This window comes from Anomalospiza imberbis, chromosome 16, assembly GCF_031753505.1.
Source record: "Anomalospiza imberbis isolate Cuckoo-Finch-1a 21T00152 chromosome 16, ASM3175350v1, whole genome shotgun sequence".
Taxonomy (NCBI): domain Eukaryota; kingdom Metazoa; phylum Chordata; class Aves; order Passeriformes; family Viduidae; genus Anomalospiza; species Anomalospiza imberbis.
The window spans coordinates 12,758,480-12,781,590 of NC_089696.1; the positions used below are offsets into that span (position 1 = coordinate 12,758,480).

Consider the following 23,111-nt stretch of genomic DNA (forward strand, 5'->3'; position numbering starts at 1 on the left):
ACTTATGAGGAAGCACAGAGGAGTTTCTTAGATATCAAACTGAATTTGAAATCTTAAACTGAAATTTCTTTGAGCAGCCCTACACTCCTTTGTTAACAGTGCTTAAAAAAAAAAAAACTGAACAAAACTGCCCAACACACAATTAAATATATTTTCCATTTCCAGTTAAGGCAAATCAGTCCCACCCAAAATTACTGGTTAAATAAAAATAGTTTATTTTTTTTTTCACGCTGCAGTAAAAGAACTACTATTAATGGTGCAATGGGAGTTACAAACAGATTGTTACTTCCTTGAGGTCAGTTCTGAACACAATCTGGGTTCAGTCTGCATTGTTCTCAAAACGGACGTAATGCAGGGAAAATCATAAGCACTGACTCCTGATATGTGTAGATAATTATTAATGTGGTCTACGCACAAAAAAAGGAAAGTGTGACGTGACAGGCACAACAGAATCGCTATTTTCACTCTATTCACCACAAGGAAGAGGCGGCTGGTGAATACAGCTCATATCTCATACCAGGAAAAGGTGCCACAATAAGGAGGATTTGAGTACAGCAACTTCTTGAACACGGAACAAGCTGGCACACAGAAGGATAAAGGGTGGGCAGACAAGAGACGTCATAAAAACTTAATAACCTGTTGGATACTGGAAGAAGCAGGCACTGGCGTAGGAGGGAATCTGGCAGACAGATGTACCTGGGAGATACAAAGGGAGAGTCAGGAGGAAAAGCTGCCCTGCAGCTCTGGATGCTGATGGATGGAATGGCTTGGACAGGGAGGCAGCTGAGGGGCAGGTGTTGGGCACAGGAGACCCTGCCAGGGAACCAGGGAAAGTGTTCCCCTGCGCCGGAGTGCGAACTGTGAAGCTGCTTTACCTTCTTGTATGCCGTAAAATAAAAAAGACATGAGAAAAAAATGCTTTCGTGGGTAACCCACCTGTCAGACACCCATCACACCGGCTGTTAATAAAAGGGGAAAATGACCTTGTGTTTGATGTGATAATACACAGTGTTTGCTGCACGGCTCCATCATCACACACCGCCTCTCAAAAAGGCAGAAGGAGCAGGAGCCAAGCTCCAACTTTGGCTCTGCCAACCTGCAGCCCTCGCTCCCCTCCACGGGGCACAACCGCACCGCGCTCAGGAAGGCGGCGGCACCGCACAGCCCAGCGCGCAGGGACGGGGTTAACTCGCACCTCGGGGCTCCCTCGGCTCTGTCGCCACATTCCTGCTCCTCGCCCTCCGGCGCACGGGAAGCGCGGCCGGGATGAGGCGGCGGCGGCCCGGCCTGTCCGGGCGGGCCCGGCGTGTCCCCGCCCGCGGCACCGCCGCGCGGGCACAGGGGGCGCTGTTAGCGCGGGGACGCGGCGGCGGAGCGCCCCGCCGGGACCGCGGGGCCGGGGATGGGGACGGGCATGGCGACGGGGACGAACCACGGGGACCGCGGGCCGCGTCCCCTCAGGCCGGCGCGCGCGGGGCGGGGAGGGGGCTCGGAGGGGGCCAAGCGGGGCGCGAGACGCAGCCCCGCTCCCGCCTTGGCGCGCGCGCGCGCTGCCCGCCCCGCTCTGCCGCCCAATGAGCGTCCCGGCCGGAGGGAGCGCAGGTCCGGCCGCGCCGGCGGCCTGAGGGGATGGGGATGGCGGTGCTTGTGTCCCCCCCCCACACCCCTCCCGCGGCTGCGGAACCTGCACTGAAATACCGCCCCCAGCCCCGCACCGCCTAGTCCCGGCAGTGGCACACACGTACAGATACGCACCCGTGCAGAAAAACACACACGCGCACACGCCCCCTCAGCCCCGCGCAGGATGCGCGCCCCCCCCCCCCCCCCCCCATCCCATCCCCAGCCCTTCCCTTCCCAGCCCAGATACGGCCCCGCTGGTGAGGTGTAGGTCAGGGGAAGGTGGGCTGAGGCGCTGTGGGCGGGAGAGCCGTGCGGGGAGCCGGGAGGTGAGCCAGCAGCGCCGCTGCCGGTTCGGAGGGAGCTCAGGGGGAGCCGGGACGCGGGGCGGGGACGCCGAGGTGGGCGCGGGGGGACGGCGGGGGCGCGGGCAGGGTCGCGCCGGCCGCCGCCCGAGGCGCTGAGAAAAGTTGAGGCGGCTTTCGGGGGCCGGCGCGAGCTGGCGGGGCTCGTGTTTGATCAACTTCGCGCCTAGGTGCTTTGTTTTTAACTCGCCTTTATCCTCGGTGCACTTCTTTTATAACTACTCCTATTCTTTCCTTTCTCTTAACAAGGAGCAGGGGGAGGGAATCTCCCACGAAAGTTTTTCCTTCACGGAAGGCGGGACTGAAACAATACCCCGATGCTTTGTTCAAATATAAAACCTCCAGCGCTTGCTTTCCCTTTTTTTTTTTTTTTTTTTTTTTTTCGGTTGGGTTTTATTGCCGCCGCTGCCGCTGTTGTGATCGCGCTTTCCCCCTTGTGTTTACAGCGCCTGTGAGGGAGAGACGCTCGGAGGAAGGACCGGGATCCCTGGGCTGCATCAGCGCGGAGAGCAGGAGCCCGGCTCAGCAGAGCTGCGAGGATTTCACCTTGTTGCTCTTTGTTTCGGGAGATTTTCGCTTCCCCCACCCCGGACACTGTCCAGCTGAGGGTTTGCTTCCTTGCTGCGTCCACAACCGGCCAGAGAAAAAGCGCTTTCCCTGTTAGAGGTGATTTTTGTCGTGGTCTCCCTGCTAGGAAGGGATCGGAACCAGCCTTCGAGGAGAGACAGGATCAGCTGAGGTTTTCCCTACCTCCGGCTGAATGTGAGGAGTTCAAGTGACACCGGCACCGGCCTGTGGCTGACTGCACAGCGAGCTGGAATCACAGCCGGAGCTGCTTGATTTACCTGCTCGAGGACCCTTCAAACCCTTCTATTGACGGTAGAGATTTGTATTCCAAGGAAAATCGGATTAATATAAACTATGCAGAGCTTTGCGGGGATATTGGGAGACTACTCTGTCTGCATGGCTAATCTTGAAATTGTCTGAAATAAATCCTTAGCGCAAGGAATAACGAGATACTTTCAATTAGTTTTTTTTTTCCTTGTCGCTTCCCCCCCCCCCCCCCCCTCACTTCTGCGAGAATTTAACACTTCCATCGGAGGGTTTTTACAGGAGAATGGGACACATGCTGGAGAACTCACTACGCTCCACAAAAATGACGGGGTTAACAGTTTCCATCACTGTTGCGGTATAAAAGGTTCTCTCTGGATTGTCTGCTGGTGGCTGCTAAGATGGATCAGTTTCTCCCTGTTCCTGTTTGCGATGCGCTGAAGGATCCGGATTTACCGAAATACTGACGCCCGTGAACTTACTGCCTCTCTGCTGAAGGCATCGGATGTGACAGTGCAGAGAAACATGTGTTTCACATTTCTGACTGGTTGTTTTGGTGCAATCAATACCTCCACAAGAAACATTGACTTAGGTGGCGACTGTCATAGCGGGAGGCACACGGAGCGCTGCTCCCGGCTTGCAGGCGGAGCGAGCACAAATCAAAGAGCCCGCCGATCCTGGCAAGTGGGGGCTTCGCTTCCCCCCAGAGCGCGGGGCACAGGCTCCCGACCCTCCACAGAGAGCCCGGCCCGCGGGTGCGGAATGAGCGATGACCAAAGCGCTGGCAGGAGCGGCAGCCAGTCGGATCGGATGGGCATCAGTGAGGCAATACCGGTTGAAAGAAAGGTGGATCGCGAAATTATTGCCCGAAGGAATAGCAGGCGAGGCGGAATGATGATAAAGTTAAACTTCTGTTTCATCTTCTGTCGGGGATGGTGGGCGTTTCTGTTGCTTCAGCTCCACATGTTGCAAGCACTGGCACAAGGTAGGGCTAGAGACATTTTTTGTTTATAGAAATGCTGCATCTGCCTTCTGAGAGGAAGGGAATCTTGCTCGGGTACAGAGAAACCCTTTTACTTTTATCCTTATCAGACATAAGCTGCAGAATTCGCACTGAGCTGATTCATGTAGGAATGGTCGTTTCTTACACACAATCGTTTCTTTATGGAGCAGGGATTTGCAAACTGTACCTACATGTTTCTCTCCCTTTCTAGTCTTATCCTTACCCTATCCCAACCTCCCACGGGGAATCACAATCCCTATCAGCACCAAACCTGCTTTTTAAATTTACTTAAATGCATCCGTGCTGTTCTTTCAGGCAGCAAAAGAGTTAACTGCTGGTTTTGTGTGTGTGTGTCTCTGTGTCTGTGTGTGTGTGTTTAAAACCACTGTGCTCTGAGATAAGTTATTAGGAGAAGGGGAGTCATAAATCCTCCGACTAGAACTAAACCAGGCATGTTAAAAGGAATTCTTTAAACATATGAGCACTATTCTATGTGAGCCTCGGTCTCAGCATTGTTCATTTCTTTTGGATTGCCAAGTAACATTTACCCGAGACAAAAACTGCAATTGATTCGTATCTGAGCATTTCCACATCAGAGATCCTTGCAGTCAAATGAGTCACTTGTAAACGAAGGGTCAGAGTCGACCAATAGACTTTAAATACCAAGTGTCAGTCACTTTGCATGTAAATTCCCTTCTCAAAAATTGCCAAATGTAGCCTAATTCTTAATAATCCTTTGACAGAGTAAACAATAAATGGCAGGCAGAAGCATTACAGTTGGCTGCGCCAAATAACACGCTGAACAAACGCAGCTTTCACTTTCTTTGCTGGGTTGAGTTTTATTGCTGTGTGCATTGTCTGGCTGAAGTGGGGTGTGCTGGACAATGCAGAACTGTATCGTGTGGGACCAGGAGTTAGTTATTAAAAGCGGAAGTTCATACTCCATGAAGGGGAATAGTCTTTGTGTTTTAGCTCTTTGTTTTCAAGTATTTCACGGGGAACAACGGTGCATTCAGTTGTAAGAAGTGGATGGGGCTCAAGTGTTGAAGAAGAGGAGTTGGAAGCCAAGTCTGCTGTAGTTTGTCTGCTCTGGGTTTACTGCTGCATCCTCAGAAAGTTTGGAGCCGCAGGATACAGAAGAGATTTAATCCAGTGTTTTATATGGACTCCACCCTCATAAACCTTTCTCAGTGCTTTGTTTATGCTGTCACTGCTATTCCCAAATTACTTCTGCTGAGGCCTGCAAGCCCTAACAGGGTATTGTTATCCTGAAATGAGCCATACCTGACATAATTATCTCTGCAAATTAAAATTCACGTCACTTTTTGCTTTTTTTCTTTTGGTAGTTGTTGTTGATAGGTGCCAATATGATACTTCATGTTGGCAGATAAAGCTGATGATTCTTGCTGTTCACATTAAAAAATAAAAAAAAAAATCATAAAAGGAGTTTTTTTAAGTGCCAGGGATTCAGGAATCATTTTAGATGCCAGTTTTTCTATGGTTAGTAGTAAACTAGCCATCTTACTGGATTAAAAGTGAATTGAAACTTTTGTTTAGCGCATAGGAGAATGTAATTTTTCAATAGCTTATTTCAGATTACTCAGCATTTGCAGTAGTATCAGTTTCAGGTACTGTATATCTGAGGGAGTTATGTAGTGTATACAAACTAGCCCAGAAAAAAAGTCCTTACACCAAGTTAGTTTTAAGTAACTAAGAGTATTTAAGGCAAGGAGGGGAAGGGAAGAGAATAAGATATATTATTTCTAAAAAATATTGGGGCAGATAAAGCTATAGCAGACATGAAACAATGAAAGACAAAAAATTATGTAATGCAGAAACAAAATACTTTGTAATTTTTATATAATGGTGAAGATTACAGTTAGTCCTCTTAAGAATTATTTGACTCATAAACCAGTGTGGAGGACTTGATGTAGAGGGCTTTTATTGGAATTTCACAAAATTTGTATTAATTTATAACTTGTGGTTCTTCTTGCACTCTGAATTCAAATGGATTCTAAGACATTCATCATTTTTATGCAAAAATTTACTTTGAGAGAAGATGACAGTATAAAAGTCCTTCATGAAAATGGAAATTCTGCTACAGCCACAGAAGTTTCTAATGGAATGATGTGGTCATATGCATGAGAGAATTACATGACTTCAATCTTTTTATAAGATAAAAAAATGAACATTCTAAATATATGGGCCATGGCTCTTCTGAATGAATCGTAATACAATGCTATAACTAGCTAATGTTTCCATAATAACTATTCCAGCATTAAAGACATAAGAAGTATTTCTGGCATACTGAAATGCAGGTTCTTCATTCCTAGGAAACAGATCAAGTAAAGTTGTTGAGATAAGTGACTTACATTTCAAGATGAACAGAAGAAATGAGTTTCAGCTGCAACAGTTTGGTTGAGTATTCTCTAGACTTGAATGATCATCCATGTGAAAGCTGATCTGGTGGTGAACTGTAGACAAAACCACTTGTAAATTCATTTTGTGCTTAGGTCTTCAGCTGTTCTGTCTTCTGATAGTTGTGTTACATATTTCAGTGTAAAATTTATCTGCTTTCTTTTTTCTTTTTAAAGGGAGTTTAATGAGTCTAAAATGTACATTGGGTTGGGGTCCTGAGTAACGAAGGATTCTCTTTGAACCTTAGTGCTGTTGTGCAGACCTTCTCAGGGTGGGAGTGACTTTCCAGGTACAGAAGACAAAGGCTGTGGCCTGTCCCAGGCTGGGAATGGAGCTCCCACTCCTGTGATGGTCAGGGCTCTGCACAGGGCCCCCTCACACTGGGGATCTGTCTGCACTGGCCCATGTCAGGAAAACTAACCTGTAAGAGTCCCCAAACTGTTGCACATCCCTTTGTTTACTCAGCTCTCTCTGCCTGCTGGCCTCTGCCACCAGCCCTCTTTTCATGGCATTTTTATTAAATGATGTACGAGATGCTAGTTAGCCTCAAGTCATCGTGTGTCATCAAATAGTGATGAGATGCTAATTGATAATCACTATAATTATCAAATTAGACTTTGTGAGGTGGTGGTAGGAATGAATCATTTGGCCCCAGTGGCTGCCTACTGTACTTGGAGGAACATCCTCCTGCAGAGTCTGGCTCAGGGGTCTGCATGCCTGGGCAGAGTCCTGGGAATACACAGAGCTCCTGCAGCTTTGGAATTTATTCCTTATGTATGAGATTAACAAACACTGATGCCTACTGAGGTACAAAATGTTTACTAAACTACTGGAATATTTGTATGGAAATAGAAAAATTCTGCTTATTTAAAATAGGTTGGAAGTTGCTAGAGGCTACTCTACATGCATCTTAATGGATTTAAGTACCTTCCCAATGTCTATCTTTTGTTGAGGAATGAAAGTATACTTTGAAAATATATTTCTTTGGATTGATAGCTGTTGTTCAGAAAGATTTTAAAACAGATAAAAGCAGAGCAAAGCTTTAAGCTTCTCCAGCAGGAGCCTGGTATCTTTAAATATTAAGAAAGAGAAGCTTGTCTGATTTTTCTTAGTTTTATGGCAATGGAACTGTAATCTTTTTATGCTACTTAATCAAATCTGTATTCAGAATTCTACAAATACCTGGATGTACATTTAAGGTGATATTTATATGCATTATACTTTGAAAGAAGCCATGACCCAGTAGATAGATGAAAATATTTCTGGGGCCCAACTTCCTTAATTCAAATATTTGATCTGGTGTATTATAAATATGCTGAGAGTAAGAAGCCTTTTCAAACTGCATAAGGTGCAGAGATAATAAACAATGTGCATAGATTATTTGGTTGTTAGAAGGACGGAGAGATGGCAAAATGTTAGGGCAATACCTACTGCAGAATGAAAAAAAATATTAATTAAATGTAGAAGGAACCATTTCTAATACTAAAAAAACTCTGTTACTCTTTATTGGAAACCTCAAGATTTTGTATTGCCTTTTGTGTTTCTTTTCTTTAGATGAGCATTTAAAGTATATGCTAGTTTTAAAGCAGTTGAATTTTTTGTGTATATAATTATAATAATTAAGCAATTGATTTGGAGGAGTAAATCCAGGCCCAGTCTAAACAGAACTGGGGTGGAGATAGTTGGCATTTTCTGTGGCCAGATCATGCGACTTCTCACTCTCTCTACTGTGGTAACTCTTGGTTTGCTTTGTATGTTTATATTTTGCTGGAAAAGTACCTATTCTTAAGACTTCTTAGAGCAAGTTCAAAGAGCTGTGAGCACATAATATTAACATTCCAAGTGCAGTGTTTCAGATGATTCCTTGAGAGTGCAGTGTAATGGTCCTGGTAGAGCTGAAGGGAGACCATAAGTAATGGGTGTTTACAATCATTGTGTTCATGCACTGCTGGGAGATGCTCAGAGCAGGAATGGCCTGGCTGTGGAGAGAGGCTGAGGTAGCTCTGCTCTGTGGCTTTCACCTCACTTATGAAGAACAGAAGGCAAATCTGTGTCCTTGAAAAGTTGTTCTGGAAGGTTCTGCCATCTCTGTGCATAGTCATGTATTTTGAATAACAAAGGTAAATGTTGTCTAATATTTTAAACATTTCTTTAACAAACCATAGAAATACTAAAAATAAATTCAAATGAGTTATCAGGAAGCTGTTAAATGAAGGGATTGGGCTTTTGCAGATCTGAGAGGGATTTTTTTTTAATTGTCTTATTGTTCTTATCACCATACATGTACAAGTCTGCAACACATTCTTGACTCAAAAGATTTCCATGCATTTATCAACTTTCTATACAGCTTTACCTGAACATCACATTCTGGATGGCCTGGTTATTTGGTCCAGCTAGACCTTTGTGCTGTGATGAATCTGTGGGCTGACTAGAGGCAATTAGATTCCTCATGGAGCAAAATCTTGTTCATGCTGAGTTCATTACAGAAATAGGCCTTTCCTCCTCCCTCTGCATATGTACATACATAACATGTATTTAAATAGCTTTTAAGGAAAAAATTTATGATAGTTGATATTTTCAAGATTGTGTTTTGTTGAAGTTAAAACATAAGAACTAGAACAATTTTCATAAGATTTGTGTAGAGATTATAAAATGCCAGAATAAGGTACCTTTGCATCTTTAATACAAATTCTTAATGCATGTACATTATTATTAAGTTTAAATTGTTACCTGTTATTTTTCCTGTCTACACAGTCAGAACTGAGACTGAGTGCTGCCCACTGATCAGTTTTTCAGTATTTTGTTTTCTTGTCAGTGCTTGGCTCCATCTTTCATTTGCTTGAAATCTTTTAAATTCAGCACAAGAAGACTTCTGTGTGAACCAAAGGAAGAACTGTTAGCAGCTATAGTGTGGCATTGGATTAGACTACTTACAGTTATTACAGCTGGAAAGCAAGTCATTGGGGAGATTTGGGTTCTATTTCTGACTATCAAGTGAATATTTTCTAGTGAATAAAGTCTCTTTGCTGCACGTGCCTCAAAGATGACCCTTCACCATGCATAGAGCTTGAGTAGAACAAAAATGTAACTTCATGGAAAGGCCTGCTCCCAAAGAACTTGGGGTTTCTGAAGTTATAGCTGCCCCTGGAGTAAAGTAAGACCTTGCAATTCCTTTACAGACATGGCCTTTGGAATGTCACAGCCCCAGAAGGTTCAAAGGGTGACATGGCTGAGAAGGGAGGAGCCTTTTATTTTAGAGTGATACCAGCTTCATTGCTTTTAAACATACGTGACTGGATTTGTAGGATCTGCTCACAGCACAGATTCTTGACCTCTAGATGTATGTGATACTTGCATATCATATCTTGAGCATTTGTATTTTTGGTTTACAAAGAGAGATTTTTTTGTTCTGGTTTCACTACAGAAAATAACAAATCTATTCCTAGAATAGACACTGGTCTGTTGCTAATTGTGTTTTAGCAGCGAAATGCCCCCGAGGTGCAATACAAATGGCACCCTCACTAAGATTAGAAATGTAGATCCATTGGCTTTTTAAGGGGAGTGTTTTTAGTTTTCAGCTGTTCAGCTCCCTGGACTAGCAGAGACTTTGGTCACACAGGCATCAGGGACAATGAGGTGACAGGACTGCCCGGACAGCCTGGCTGGGCCATGACCCTGGCAGTGTTCCTAAGATCAGCTTCAGCTGGGGGGGAATTTTCCAACTCTGACAAAACACAAGGCAGTGCACATGGCCTGACTTCTTACAAATATATGGAGGCTGCTGCTCCTGGGGAGAAAATAGTGAAGTGAGGTGGTTTAGAACGCTTAGCTTTAGTTTTTTTCTCTGAAGTCTCTTTCAGTGAGTTTTTCTCTCTGTTGGATGGAGTCTTCCCAACCCGAGTTTATAAGGTAGATGGTAAATTTAAGTAATATAAAAATCCCCCTTAATCCTCTGATATCTCAATTATGTAGGCTGATGATAGGAATAATACTTTTTTCTCAAACAAAAAGAAACTTTGTAACTTAAGTTGCAAATTCCACCATTATTACTTTTTAATGTTTCCATCTAATGCACAGGGTTAAAAAGGGGAGGTGTGACCTCCAACAACTCTGATTAAAGGAAGTCTTTAATAGCACTTAATGCAAGATGTGGAAGTGGATTGTACAATCTTACGTCACACCATTCAGATAACTTTTGAAGTGTCATTTTTATAAACAATAAAGCATTAGAGCTTTTTATGCAGATAATGTGATTCCTTAATCCTGTTTTTCTCATTTCCATGCTCTATTGCAGCAGCCTGAAGAGAAAGTTGATTCTGGTAGATAAATCAATGTCCCTTAGGTCTCTTTAAACCACTTTATGGTCTTTTAAGCCCTAAGCCGTATATTTTTCCTAATAAACTCCTTGGTCTAGCACGTTACCTAAAAAAGAATTTGTTGGGTATTGCTGTCTTGGACCAGAAAGTAGAAAATAATGATAACATAGCTCCAGTGTGTGTTGTCAGAAGGGTCCCACATTGATTCTGGGCTGCAATTGAAGTTTGTAACTCATTATTACACAAAGATCCAGAAGTTCTGGTAACATTGCTTTCATCCTCAGGTTCATATTTGTCAAATTTTGTGTATTTATTAGCTGAGAATGTTGTGGTTTTGATATGTGGTTTTGGCATTGAGTTCATAGGAGATCAACTCAGTAGCAATGCTACTTTTTAAGAGAAGGTGCTAAGGAAATAATGGAACTCTAGTGCAAATATTTAATATGTTTAGACACTTAGAAAAAATTATTTTGTTAAACTAGTGCTGTTTGCTCACCTAACATTTGTGTTAAGCACAGACTCAGTTCTAACAATGTCATTGCAGTCTTGCTGGTGCATTGGGGAATGAATGTCTCTGTTTCTTATTTCTTATCTGTCAAGAACTGCAAAGGCCATTCATGATTAAATACTTTGAAGTAACTAAATGGTATATGATTATTGGAAAAGAAATGTATAGTGCAGTGCCATACCTTCAGTTCAAGAATAATACATTTATCATAACATGGAACATATTGCTGGAGTATTGAAGTGCTTGGGTGGAGGTGAAGGGAATTCTGCATCAGTATTTCTAAATGTGTGTACTGATAAGTTTAAGTCCTCTTGAATCTGTGTGTGTAGAGGTACAACAAACAGTTTTCTTGTTTGTGACTGTTTCCTTTCCTTCAGGGTCAAGAGGTTGAATAAACCCAGATCTTACCTATCATGTGAATGTAACATTTGCAAACCAGCACCTTTGTGCTTTCTTCCCCTCTGTCCCTGTTGTTGAGGAGAAAGTGATTGGCCCTTTTGTTTTATGTTGTGATGCATAAAAAAACTTTTACAGCAGCTTTGCTGGTAGTGCTCTGGCAATAGTGCTGTGCCATGGTGAAGGCAGTGCTGTTGTTTGTGTGCACCTCCATCTGTGTGTCTCACCCTTCCCTCTGTTGTCTTTATCCCTTTGTCTCAGGCTGACACAGCCTCTATCCCAGTGTGCTTCTGCTCTCAGATTAGTGCTCCTCCGTGCTGTTGTCTACAAGTAACGCCTCCTGCTAGGGACAGGCTGAGGAGGAGGCTTAAACCCTCTGATTCTGCACTTGCAGTGTGGAGCAGGTCCTGCCTGTGGAATGATCCTCTCTCTGGACACAGAGTGCCTTTTCTAGGACACGTGCATTGTGTTAAGCAGGGCTTTTATTGGGCTGGAGGCCTTGTCATCTGGAGAGCAGATGAGCAGGAAGATTGTTTAATGGTAGATTATCCCAGCATTTGTTTTAAATGTTAGATAAGTCTAAGAGGCGAGAGATCAGGAACAGTAGCTCCTGTGTTTCATCATTTGCTATTTTTGTTGCCGTGAAGACATTAGATTTGTTTTTGAAGATGGAGTAACTGAAATTAAAAACCATTTTAATGCCACTTCAAGCACCAGGTTTTAAGTTAAATTCTATAAACTAATTTGCCATTTCTCTCTAGAATTTGTTTTGTTTTTACAAACATAACTGTCTACCTGTGAACAACATCAGATGTATCTTAAATGAAGAAAGTATGTGGATTATTGTTAAATTAGTTTCCTGCATTGGCCTGTGCAACTATAGCTTTCTAAAATGCCATATTTTAGGTAGAAAGAATATTTTCTTTTTATCTTAGACTTCATTTTTAAGGTTGTGTGTTGTCTTCTCACTTGGAACTTCTGTGCAAGGCTCTTAGCTTTTAAGAACTAATGAGAGGTTAGTGTTTTGTTCTGGGTTTTTTCCTCCTCTTGAAAAGAATACATATTTTATATAGTAACTTCATAAAATTAGTCGACTGAGAGAAGATGTTTCCTGTTCATAGAGCCTAATCATGCTAGTGCTCATTATCCATAGAACAAGGCTAAAATTTCACTTTTAGGTGTTCCGTTTCAGGGAAATGGGAGAATAGGTCAATTGACTCTAGCTTAATTCAATTACAAGATAGGCCAGTGATGCTGTTGTTTAATGGAGTCATCAACAGAAAAATTTCAAGTGACTCTCAAGATAAACCTCTCATTCATACACAAGTTTGAAGCAGCAGTGAATAACAAAGCAAGATTTGTATTTTGGAAACTTTTTTCCAAGCTGTTTATGTAGTACCTAACATCTTCATTTCAAGTTTCTCTATACAAGTGTTGATAGCAATCTTACTCAGATTTAATTAATTATATATGGCTTATTATTAGCATTTAATGGGTCAAATATTGAAGCATATTTTTCTGAATCTTCAGTTAAGAATTCTGAGTCAATGGCACTCGTGTCAAACTCAGAATTTCAAGTGCTGGTAATTCAACGTTACATTCACTATATAAACGCATCATAATTAAAATGATGCCTTGTCAATCCCATTCAGGTTTCTTGTGAGTATAATTTTCAGCTTTCATATACTGGATGTAGCTCTGTCTTCTGCTACCCAAAACCTGAACAAGACATATTTATGGTGTGCTGGTATCAGTAAAAACCTTCAGTGTTAACTGTTGTGCCCGTTTAAACTCAAAGAGTGAAAATCGTAATGATTCTCTTAAGGAAGTCCAGGTCAAATCTAAAACTTATTTTTTTTAATATTTTAAATGGCTCAAATCCAGTATATAAAAAAATATTGGAGCAGCCACTTAGGAAAGACAAGATGGCTCTGTAAGTGATCCCATGGGCAGATATGGAAGGTTCTCATCCATATAATTGACAAGTGAAGTCGAAGTTTTCATGTAGTATATAAAAAAGGAGATGCTGAGTAATTTTGCATTTCCACATTTAACATGTGAACAAATGTTCATACATGTCACAACAAATCTTGAAAGAATTCTTCATGTTCTAAGAGCCTTTCTACAGAGCTGCAGGACATTATAAACACTGCTAAACCAACTTCTGTGCAAATGTTCACTAGAGTGGAGAAAGTGCTAGCTGTCACTTTATTAAAAATAATGGCTTAATTACTCATGTTTGCTTGAAATTCATTGCAGTGTGAAGTGATTAGGCATTGGTGCTTTGGTAAATTACGGCATATTGCACATTTTCTGTAACCAATTAGTGCGTGTTGGTGTTGGGCACGTGCAGTGCACTCAGTTGTCACTCATTTCATTAACATCCAGATCTGTGTGGTTACCAGAAGACTTCTGTTGGAACTTTAAACATGTGACAAAGAAAATGGGGATGGAGATATATATATATAAATGAAACTGAGAAAAGACAGCAAATAAGTACAAGACAAGATGAAAGTTACAGTGCAGTTCTAAGCACATGTTCTTGCCTTGACTGAAAAGCTCCCCAAACCAGTACTGGAGTTGCCAGATATGGCATTCTCATAATTCAGTCAAATCTTCTATTCTGAGTGAAAGGCAAATGTTGCCTTCATACATATTTGCAGCTCTGTTCCAGACATCCAGCAATCTCAGCTGTCTTGAAATTCTGGAGAACGGCTAAATGCGGAAAAAAACTGTGTGTTTGCCTGCTTGTTTAGATGCTGCATCAAGGCAAATAGAACACCAGACACAGCTACTCAGAACTCATGTAGTAAGTTGGCAGTAGAATGTACTGTACAGATGAAGAACTGTCTGTAGTGATTGATATATTGGGGTTTTTTTTTGAAGTCTTCAGTGTGTTCAAGGCTTCTGAAGTTCCATTTCTAATGCTGGTCAGAAGTTCCTTTACTGTTCTGATTTTTGTAGACAGAGTATTTTTGTGATTTAGATGCATATATTGCTGAATTCAGATTTCTAGGCATGATTTGTGTTTAAGACTTGTTATGGTTTAAGCCCAGCTGGCAACTGAGTACCACAAAGCCACTCACTTCCCCCACCAGCAGTGGGATGGGGAAGAGGATTGGAAAAGTGAGAAAACTTGTGGGTTGAGATAAAGACATTTTACCAGGTAAAGCAAAAGCTGTGTGTGCAAACAAGGCAACCCAAGGTGTCCCTTTACATTGTCCCCTCAGCAGGCAGGTTCTCAGCCATCTCCAGGACAGCAGAGCTCATTATTGGTGATTAATGATGGTTTGGGAAAGCAAACCCATCATTCCAAACATCCCCCATTCCTCCTTCTTCCTTCAGCTTCCCATGCCAAGCATGGCACCAGATGGTCTGGAATATCCTTGGGTCAGCAGTCCAGGATGTGTCCATCCCAATGCCTTGTGCACCTCCAGCCTCCTCACTGGCAGGGTGGTGAGAAGCACAAAAGGCCTTCACTCTGTGCAAGGGCTGCTCAACAATAACGAAATCATATCTGTGTTATCAACAATTTGTTTTTCAGCACAAATCCAAAGCACAGCCCCCTACCAGCCACTGTGAAGAAAATTGACTCATCCCCAGCTCAAACCAGCAAATGACTGCATCTGTAAATGCATTTTCATTTTGTACCGTGTATATTGACTCAGAGAAACTGTATGGAATGGCATGATCTTAAATGGAGATCTCAAATATCATAAATCTGCATTGTGAAATGTAATCGTATTAGAGGCAGAACACTTGTGGTTTTTCAATTATAGTGGTGCTTTTTCATATCACTGTGTGTGAAGCAGTTCTGTCAGAAACAAAGAGTTCAGAGCTCTCAGACGTACCATCTTTGAAGAAACAGCTAAAGGCAACAGGTTTCAAGCTCTTTGAAGCCTTTTCTCTTTGAGTCTATGTTAAAGGATGGTCTCTCAAAACTACTGGTCACTTACTAAGTCTGTTTTTAAATTTGTGGGGAATCACATGAAGTGCATTATTACATATTCATGTAGCACAGAAAGGCACTGTATTTTTCCTTATATAGTGCACATTTGTATTTTATAACTTGCAGAGATTCAGTTAATTGCAGTGAATGCTTTCAGTAGGAGGAGCCCATCTCAACCAATATAAAAAGGAAGGGTAAGATTTGTATGAGTTAGTTGAACATGATAACAAATGTAATTATACTAATAGAACAATGTGATGTATGAAAGCAAGAGATTTTAATTTTAACCTACATTTTGTAGAGATTACATGTTAGAAACATTCTCTGACATAGTGCTTTATACTTTAAACAGTTTTAAAGAGTTACAAGATTTAAATATTTGTATTGCAGCTACAAGATTCTTTATTTTCCTTTAGACATTTAAAAGCTTTAGTTGTGTTGGGATGATTTTAAATCTTGTTTGGTAAGAGAATTAATGTATACAATGGGGTTTATTAATAAGTGTTACTGAAGTTATACAGATTCATTCCAATGAAGTTCTTCAGTGTCAATGTGTAAACTGCTCTCCTCTTCTTACTGTCACTCTTTGTTTTGTTTTTTTTTTTGCACTTAAACAAATGTGGGGGATTCTGTGTGAAATGGATGTGTTTCAGCAGGTTTCAGGAACTGAGATATTGGTCTGTCCCCTCACTCAGATTGGTAATGGAAGTAATACGCTTTCCAGGTAAAAAGTCTGTTGAAATCTAAGTATTTTTTGATGAAATACTTGACTTTTGAGATACACAGGTTTCATAGCAGTTCTTAATAAAGTCAAGGAGTCCCATGTTTTGGTTTCAATTTTAGTTTTATGGTTGCTTTTTTGCTGCTTTTTTGGGTTGGTTTCTTTCATGTCGTAATCTTGCTCTGTATAACAGGTTTAAGAAAATAAACAGAATCAGATTGTTGACATGATAAAAACCATGATGCATTTTTTAAAGAGAAATTTTGTTTGAACCAGGAAAAGACAAGACATGTGTCAGTATCTTCATATGTATATGAAGGAAATATGTACAGTAAGGAAAAAAATGTAGTAAGTTTTGACTAATGTTGCTTATCAAGTTGCACAGAGCAGTGTGATGGGTCCTCAAGTTAGTAAAAGCCATAACCATCAATCTTCTACTGAATATGTGTGAGCTGTTTAATAAAATTAGATATTTTTTCCAAGTCTTAAATCTTACTAGTTGTTTATGAAGATGTTCCAGACAGAAACAGCAATACTGAACTGTTGGGTTGCATTTGCTTGTACTTGGCTGTTCCAGATATGTAGATCCCCTAATCTCAAGAAGGCAGTATTTATTCTGAACTCTGGCCTTTCCTTTACCTAGATCCAAAGGAAAGATATGTGTTCTCAGTAACACAAATATTTAGAGTTGTCCAGCTTTTAGGTGTTTCACAGTCCAGAAAAATGCAAGTAAATAAAAAGGATTTCCTCTAGTTATCGTGCTTTCAAAAATCACTGAGAGAATTCATGATATTTCATTATGTACCTTTTTTCTCCTGTAGAAGCTTCTTCCTGTAAACCTAAGCATTCCGTATTCCCAGAGCTTTCCTTTACTCATTTTTATTTTGCCTGCCTTTGATTGAGTTTTTTGGTGTTGCTTGTTAATTTATTTCTTTTGTAGCTAGTGCAGAGACTTTGGTTAGCAGAATGGATGTCCTGTGTGGGAGAAAACAGAGATACTGCATAAATGGCTTTTTCCATGCTGGAAGATGAAGGATCTTTCATGAATTCTTATCTATAAATTCCTGATGCCATCCACCTGGGCAGAGAATAGAACACATATCTCACAACTGTGAGGTACAGGGGAAAAAGTTCAAAAGGAAAACTAGCTAAAAGCCGTGGGCTCTTGCCGAGGGTTTTCTCTGAGCAGGTCTCTGGGGGTTATGGAGGGCAGAGCTCTGCTCTGATCCTGAGGCCTATGCAATTGTCTCTCTCACCCTGGAGCTCCTCTGGTGCCAGGAAGTCTGACCTGTTTATCTAAATCAACATGGAATCTTTGAGATTGCAGGGAAGCCACAAGCTCCTGCACATCAAGCAAGGATTAGTGTTGTTACACTTTAAAATAGCACATCCCAAAACTATATTGAAATGGTACCTACTTAGCACAGACCATCTCCTGGATCCCCTGTTTTTAACACTTCCAGTTATAATGCTGCAGGTAGAAGAATTTGAGTACTGTGGTCAGAATGGCTGAGGAATTCCTCATCATTTATCTTCTATAGTGTCTTGATCACTATTTGACCATCTTGGATCTTATTCATATCATATCCTCTTCATACATAATCTACAGATTTGTTTATTAAGTTCTGAACAATTAAACAATGCAAACTCATTCAAGGCAAAATAACTGGAGCAAGTGCTGGTGGAGCACTTGCACAACGTCAATATTGCACTGATATTGCAAATATCATTCGTTCATTCATTTTTTGTATCTGTTTGACAGCATGACAAAATTTAAGAGAAGAGAAATAGATTTTAATTAGCATATTTCTGTATTGCTGAACAGCTAATTAGGGAAATTAAAGTACTTTCTCAGCTATGAATAGTACGTTAAAAGAACTGTGCAACAAAAATACCCTTGTAGCTGTACTGCTGACTTCCTGGAAAGTACCCATTTAATTCTATTACAGATTATTAGCGGTGCATCATAAAGTTGTGTGAGTGCAGTTGAAGAGAATTATAAAGACAGAAGAATCAAACCTTTGCATATGGTTTGATCAGAGTTTGCTAGAGACTTTATTATATTGACTAGTTCATAGAGCAGTGCTAACAATATAAAAAAATCTGATACTTGGGGCCTTAGATTTTTAAAATGAATGCCACAGTAATGAGGAAGACTGGCCTCATCATCCAAGGGAATCTTTACAATTTGTTTTTTTAGTGTTTTTAATTACTGAAAGTTACTTTTAGTCAGTTTTCGCATTTTGAAAACTTTTTCTGAGAATTTTTTATGAGGACTCCTGTGTAACAAATAATAGGTAGAATATATATTTAACTAGCACACAGTTTTATCTGGCCTGCTGTTTTAGGAAGAATTTCTTCACTGGAAGGGTGGTGAAACATTGGAAGGGGCTGCCCAGGGAGGTGCTGCAGTCACTGTTCCTGGGGGTGTTTCAGAAAAAATGAAGGCACTTGGTGCCATGGTCTGCTGGTCAAGGTGGTGATCAGTCAGCAGTTGGACTCGATGATCTTGGAGGCCTTTTCCAACCTCACTGATTCTGTGATCATTCTGATAATTCAATTTGCTAAACGATGTATTAGCAACACAAGGAATACAACAAAATTCATGAGGAATTTTGAAGTTCATGTCGGTCCCTCAGCTTTGCAGGGAACCACATCTCTGGGAGGCAGACAAATATTATTCTGGCTTTATAGCTGCTCTGAGAGTTAATGACCATAATAACGATAAGCGTATCTTGCTAATTGTCCACTAGTTTTGGTTTTAATAACATTTTAATTTGCATATTGGTCATGTGCTGAAAACACATGGTTTTTATTGTTCATCTTCAATTAGCATAGCTTTTCACACTTTCTGAATGGGCTTTAAAAAGTTTTAAAAGTGCTGGTCTAAAAAGTTTGTAGAAATGAATTGAGACACAAATGTGAAAAAATAGGTTTGTGTCAAAAATACTGGATTTCAATTAAAAACTAGAGTTCTAAGTTCAGTCTTGACCTGTGTGGTTTTCAGCTTGGAATGTTTTGGGCCATTATGACCATTACCAAATTGACTGACTTCTGTGTTTTATCTTTGAAAAAATGGATTATTGTTTAGAGCCTAGAATTACAGTTTGAAAGGATAAATTATTGATTGTTGGCATTTTCCACAATATCAGATATTACTCTAAGATCTTTCTTAGAGTATGAAATCTAATTTCTTTGATCTTGTAAAAGTGATGTAGAAAAGCATACTTTAGGTTGATTTGAGGAAAAAATGCTTTTACAAATAAAAAGATGTTTTCATATTTGCATTATTTAAAATGCATTTTTTGTCTTATAAATATGCTAATCTTTATAAGCTGCTTCTGGTGTGACATATGGTTTGTAATTTTCAGTTCTTTGACATCAACCTAGTTTCTAGTACATAAAAATGTACAATTGGCAGGGAAAATTAGTATGTTCAGTGGCACCATACTTAGAAGACTTTGAGAAGTATCTGGGGTATTTATCTGTGTTATAAGCAGACAGATGTTTGAAGAGGTCTTGGAGGTTCTGTTAATTTTGTGTTTGTTCCCTTTCAGACAACATTTCTTTGGGGCTTGGTGTGATGGAAAAATTGCAGATAAATACTTGTGAATAAAAGAGCAAAGCTTAGTTTAACATATGTTTGTATTTTAAATAGTTTTATATATCTAAAAGGATATTTAGCTTAGAAATAATTAAGATTATTTTCTCAGAGGGGATGGAGCAATGTCAGGAAAGAAAAAAATATCACAAAACAAGTTTAAAAGATTGACTGAAATGACCCCTTAATCTATCAGCTAGGACTTAGTCACATACATTGTGTTAGGAAAAGAAGGAAAATAAAATGATAAATTCAAATTCTGTAGGTGTTCGCTAGTATAGAGCCAATGACTGAAAAGCCTGAACTAAATGAACTGAAAAAGCTCCAGGAAAAAAAAGTTACTTTTGCAATCATACTGCTGTTTACATGGAAGGAGATTTGTCTTTTTCCCCTTTTTGAAATTTATTCTGTTACAACTGTCATTGATCTCCCTCTGTTCCCCATTCTACAGTGCTGTGCAGAGATAAATTCTGAATTGAAAAACTGTCTTGAGTACCTTGGAATAATCTGCAGTAATGGTGCAGAGTTCAAGTGGGAGGTTCCATGGTCTTGTCCCTGCCCTCTGAATCACGTGTGCAGTTTGAAATATTCCAGCTAACCTTATCCAAGGTGTTGCACTCCTTGTTGGAAGCAGCTGCTGAGAATCTCAAGTGCTCAGCTCTCTCCAGTGACACTGAAGCTGGGTTTGTGATTTGAACTGCCTGAAGCAGATGTCGAAGAGCTGGGTAGAGCATAGACCCACTTGTTAGATCTTAAATAGTAGAATATGTTAAAATTAGTTGCTTTTACTGTTAACTGTTCTCTGTTCAGATTACCTGCAATTTAATGTTGTTACATGTACACTTCTGCCTTTTCTAAAAAACGTTTCTCTCCATCTTAGCAACATGAGAGGCACTTGCTAAGCCGGGGCAAGAGAGCTACAGGCAGTTTGACCTGAGTTGTGGTGTGAAAGGGTTCTTTGCTAGAAACTGATGCTGAAGAACATTTCCAAGAATTAATTCATTGTTTTTGGTTTTGGAAGGCTGGTTTGATTACAGTTTTCATTTATCTAAGTCCCATACTCAAATCATTGAACAATAATTCCATACAATTTTATTAAAACTAATAAAATGAATACTCTTTTCATAGGCCAAATTCAGTGTGGTACTTCAGCAAAAGCTTAATTTCAGCTACATGAGAAGTGATATTATTGATAAGTCAAGCATGCCTTACCCTACTCAATTATATAATTTGTATTAAAAAAAACCCTCTCAGTCATTTGAGGTCTTTGATAATAAAAAATTTCTGTACATTATTCTTGGTAAATGAAGAAATTCTTATTGGTCTTGCTTGGCTTTGTTTGCTTTAGAATTTTTTTTTTTTTTTTTTTTTGAGATTTTTGAGTGGTGTGCAGAATTTCTTGTACTTTTGGGCCAGTAGTTTAATATTTTTACAAAAACTGTCAGGAGCATCACTGAAGTTTTGTCACATGTTTTTGCTCTCTAGTCAGGGCATCTTTTTTTCTGCTAACATCTCTAGTCTTGTTTTGACTTGACACAAAGTGGTCTGCATTTAGTAAGGTCAGAGCTTGAGGTGGTCAGAATTAGCAGCTGTCTGGAGTAATTCTGTTTGGACTGACAGACTGGAGGTGTGGCTGTGGTCCGCCTGCCATCTTTGCCTCTCTCAGTGTACATGAAGGCTTTGAGCCCGTCAGGGCCTTGGGGACGTTAGGTCACGATTTCCCTGAGCAGCTTCACCGGGACCCTCCAGCCACACCCTCCACCCCTGGGCCCCCAGCTCCCTTTCAGCTCAGGAGTGGGAATTTGGTCCTTACCTGCTGGAGAGATCCCAGCCCTGTGTGAGAGTTTGGATGGGTCCCTCAGATGTACCTTGTGCCTGGTGCTGTCCCTGTACCCATTTCTGTCTCTGCTCTGCCCCAGTGTCACTGTCTCCTGTCCTGTCTGGGGTTGTCAGCGGGTTCCACTCCCTGTTCCTCCTCTCCCTGCTGTGCTCAGGTGCTCTGGGGCTGCACCTGAATGCCGGGGACACCCCTGGCCTGGGATCACACTTGGTCCTGCTTTGCTCTCCCTTTGGGAACAGCCAGCCCTTGCTGCTGCTGGACACTGCTTCAGTGTCCTGTGTAAAGAGACTCTCTCAGCACTGGCAGCCAATCCTCCCGGTGTTGTCCTTTTCCATCAGTGGCAGGAGTGGCAGACACAGCTCCCTGCCTCGGTGCAGTGCCTTGGCACCAGCACACCTTCCCAGCCTCTCACACCTGCCTCTGAGCCCCTCACCTTGCTGGAATCTCCCTCTTCCAGGCTCACTCTTCCCCACCATGGCCATAAGGCTACGAGTTTTTTGTGATCATCTGCTGCTTCGTGGCTGAAGTAAATATGTTTAATTTGGAGTGTGGTTTAAAAAGATAAATTAACTAAAACACAATGATGCAGATGCTACAATTCAGTGACTCAGAAGAAGAAAGCAGGGGGGCTGGAAGGGGATTCAAAGGTTCAACAGTATATTCTCATGGGCTATGGCAGGATCAATCATACCAACACAATTCCTGACAGATATTTATTTAATCTGTTTTCTAAGCACTTCAGGAAGGGAGATTCCAGATATTCCATTGTCAATCTGTTCACTATTTAACTATCCGAGCTATAAAAAACAAATTTTCTTGAGTTCAGAGTCTAATTGCTTTTGCTGCTACCAGTACTCCAGATTGCTAAAGTAGATGGTATTTTGGACACCTGCTATCCATAATCCTTTTCTGTTTCATGGGTTTGATGAGCCTTTGCTGCTTGCATTGAAATTTGAAAAGAACGGAACTGAGCTGTCCTTTGTTAGTGAAGTAAACACATATCCAAACTGTGTCCTCAAGAGATTATTCAGCCAAGTTTTGGAAAACTGTTTGGAAAGTCTTAAGGGTGCGGAGGAAGAGTTGGCAGTTAGGACCTTCATTAGAAAAAAAACCCAAAACACAACAACAAAAACACCACGAGAAAACAACCTTCTGTAGGCACTAGCACTTTTGCAGCCTTCGGTCAGGAGTGATGGTGGAGTTTTCTGCTCGTTCCAGATGTGATTCTGTGCAGTCTGGTGAATTCTCAGTGTATTCTCATGATGAAGTCAGTCACCTTTCTGGGATGTCTGATGAGAATCTTTTAGGTCTGAACATTTGCTAGGTCAGACACCCCCAGCATTCCCTGAGGTATGAATTCCTCAGGACTGCTCAGCTGGGGAGGAAACTCCCATTAGCTTAGTTCTTAAGATAAAACTGAGTTACAGAATTTTGGTTATCAGAGACTGAAGTCCAGCTTCCTTCTTGCTTCATAGCAGTTGCATTAAGTGCTCCTCTTGCAGGACTGCATGCTTGCAGGCCAGTATCAAAGTAAGAATCTTGCAGT

General features: G+C 41.1%; 1 protein-coding gene across 1 annotated transcript in view; it reads left to right on the forward strand.

Moving 5' to 3' along the window:
• The first annotated feature begins 2,231 nt into the window (after window positions 1-2,231).
• The window catches only part of SDK1 (sidekick cell adhesion molecule 1), a 385,938-nt gene continuing 365,058 nt past the window's right edge, over window positions 2,232-23,111 (forward strand). Inside the window, exon 1 of the mRNA XM_068207135.1 lies at window positions 2,232-3,798. Coding sequence (XP_068063236.1) covers window positions 3,339-3,798 — 460 coding nt within the window. The 5' untranslated portion in view covers window positions 2,232-3,338. The remainder of the gene's footprint in view (window positions 3,799-23,111) is intronic.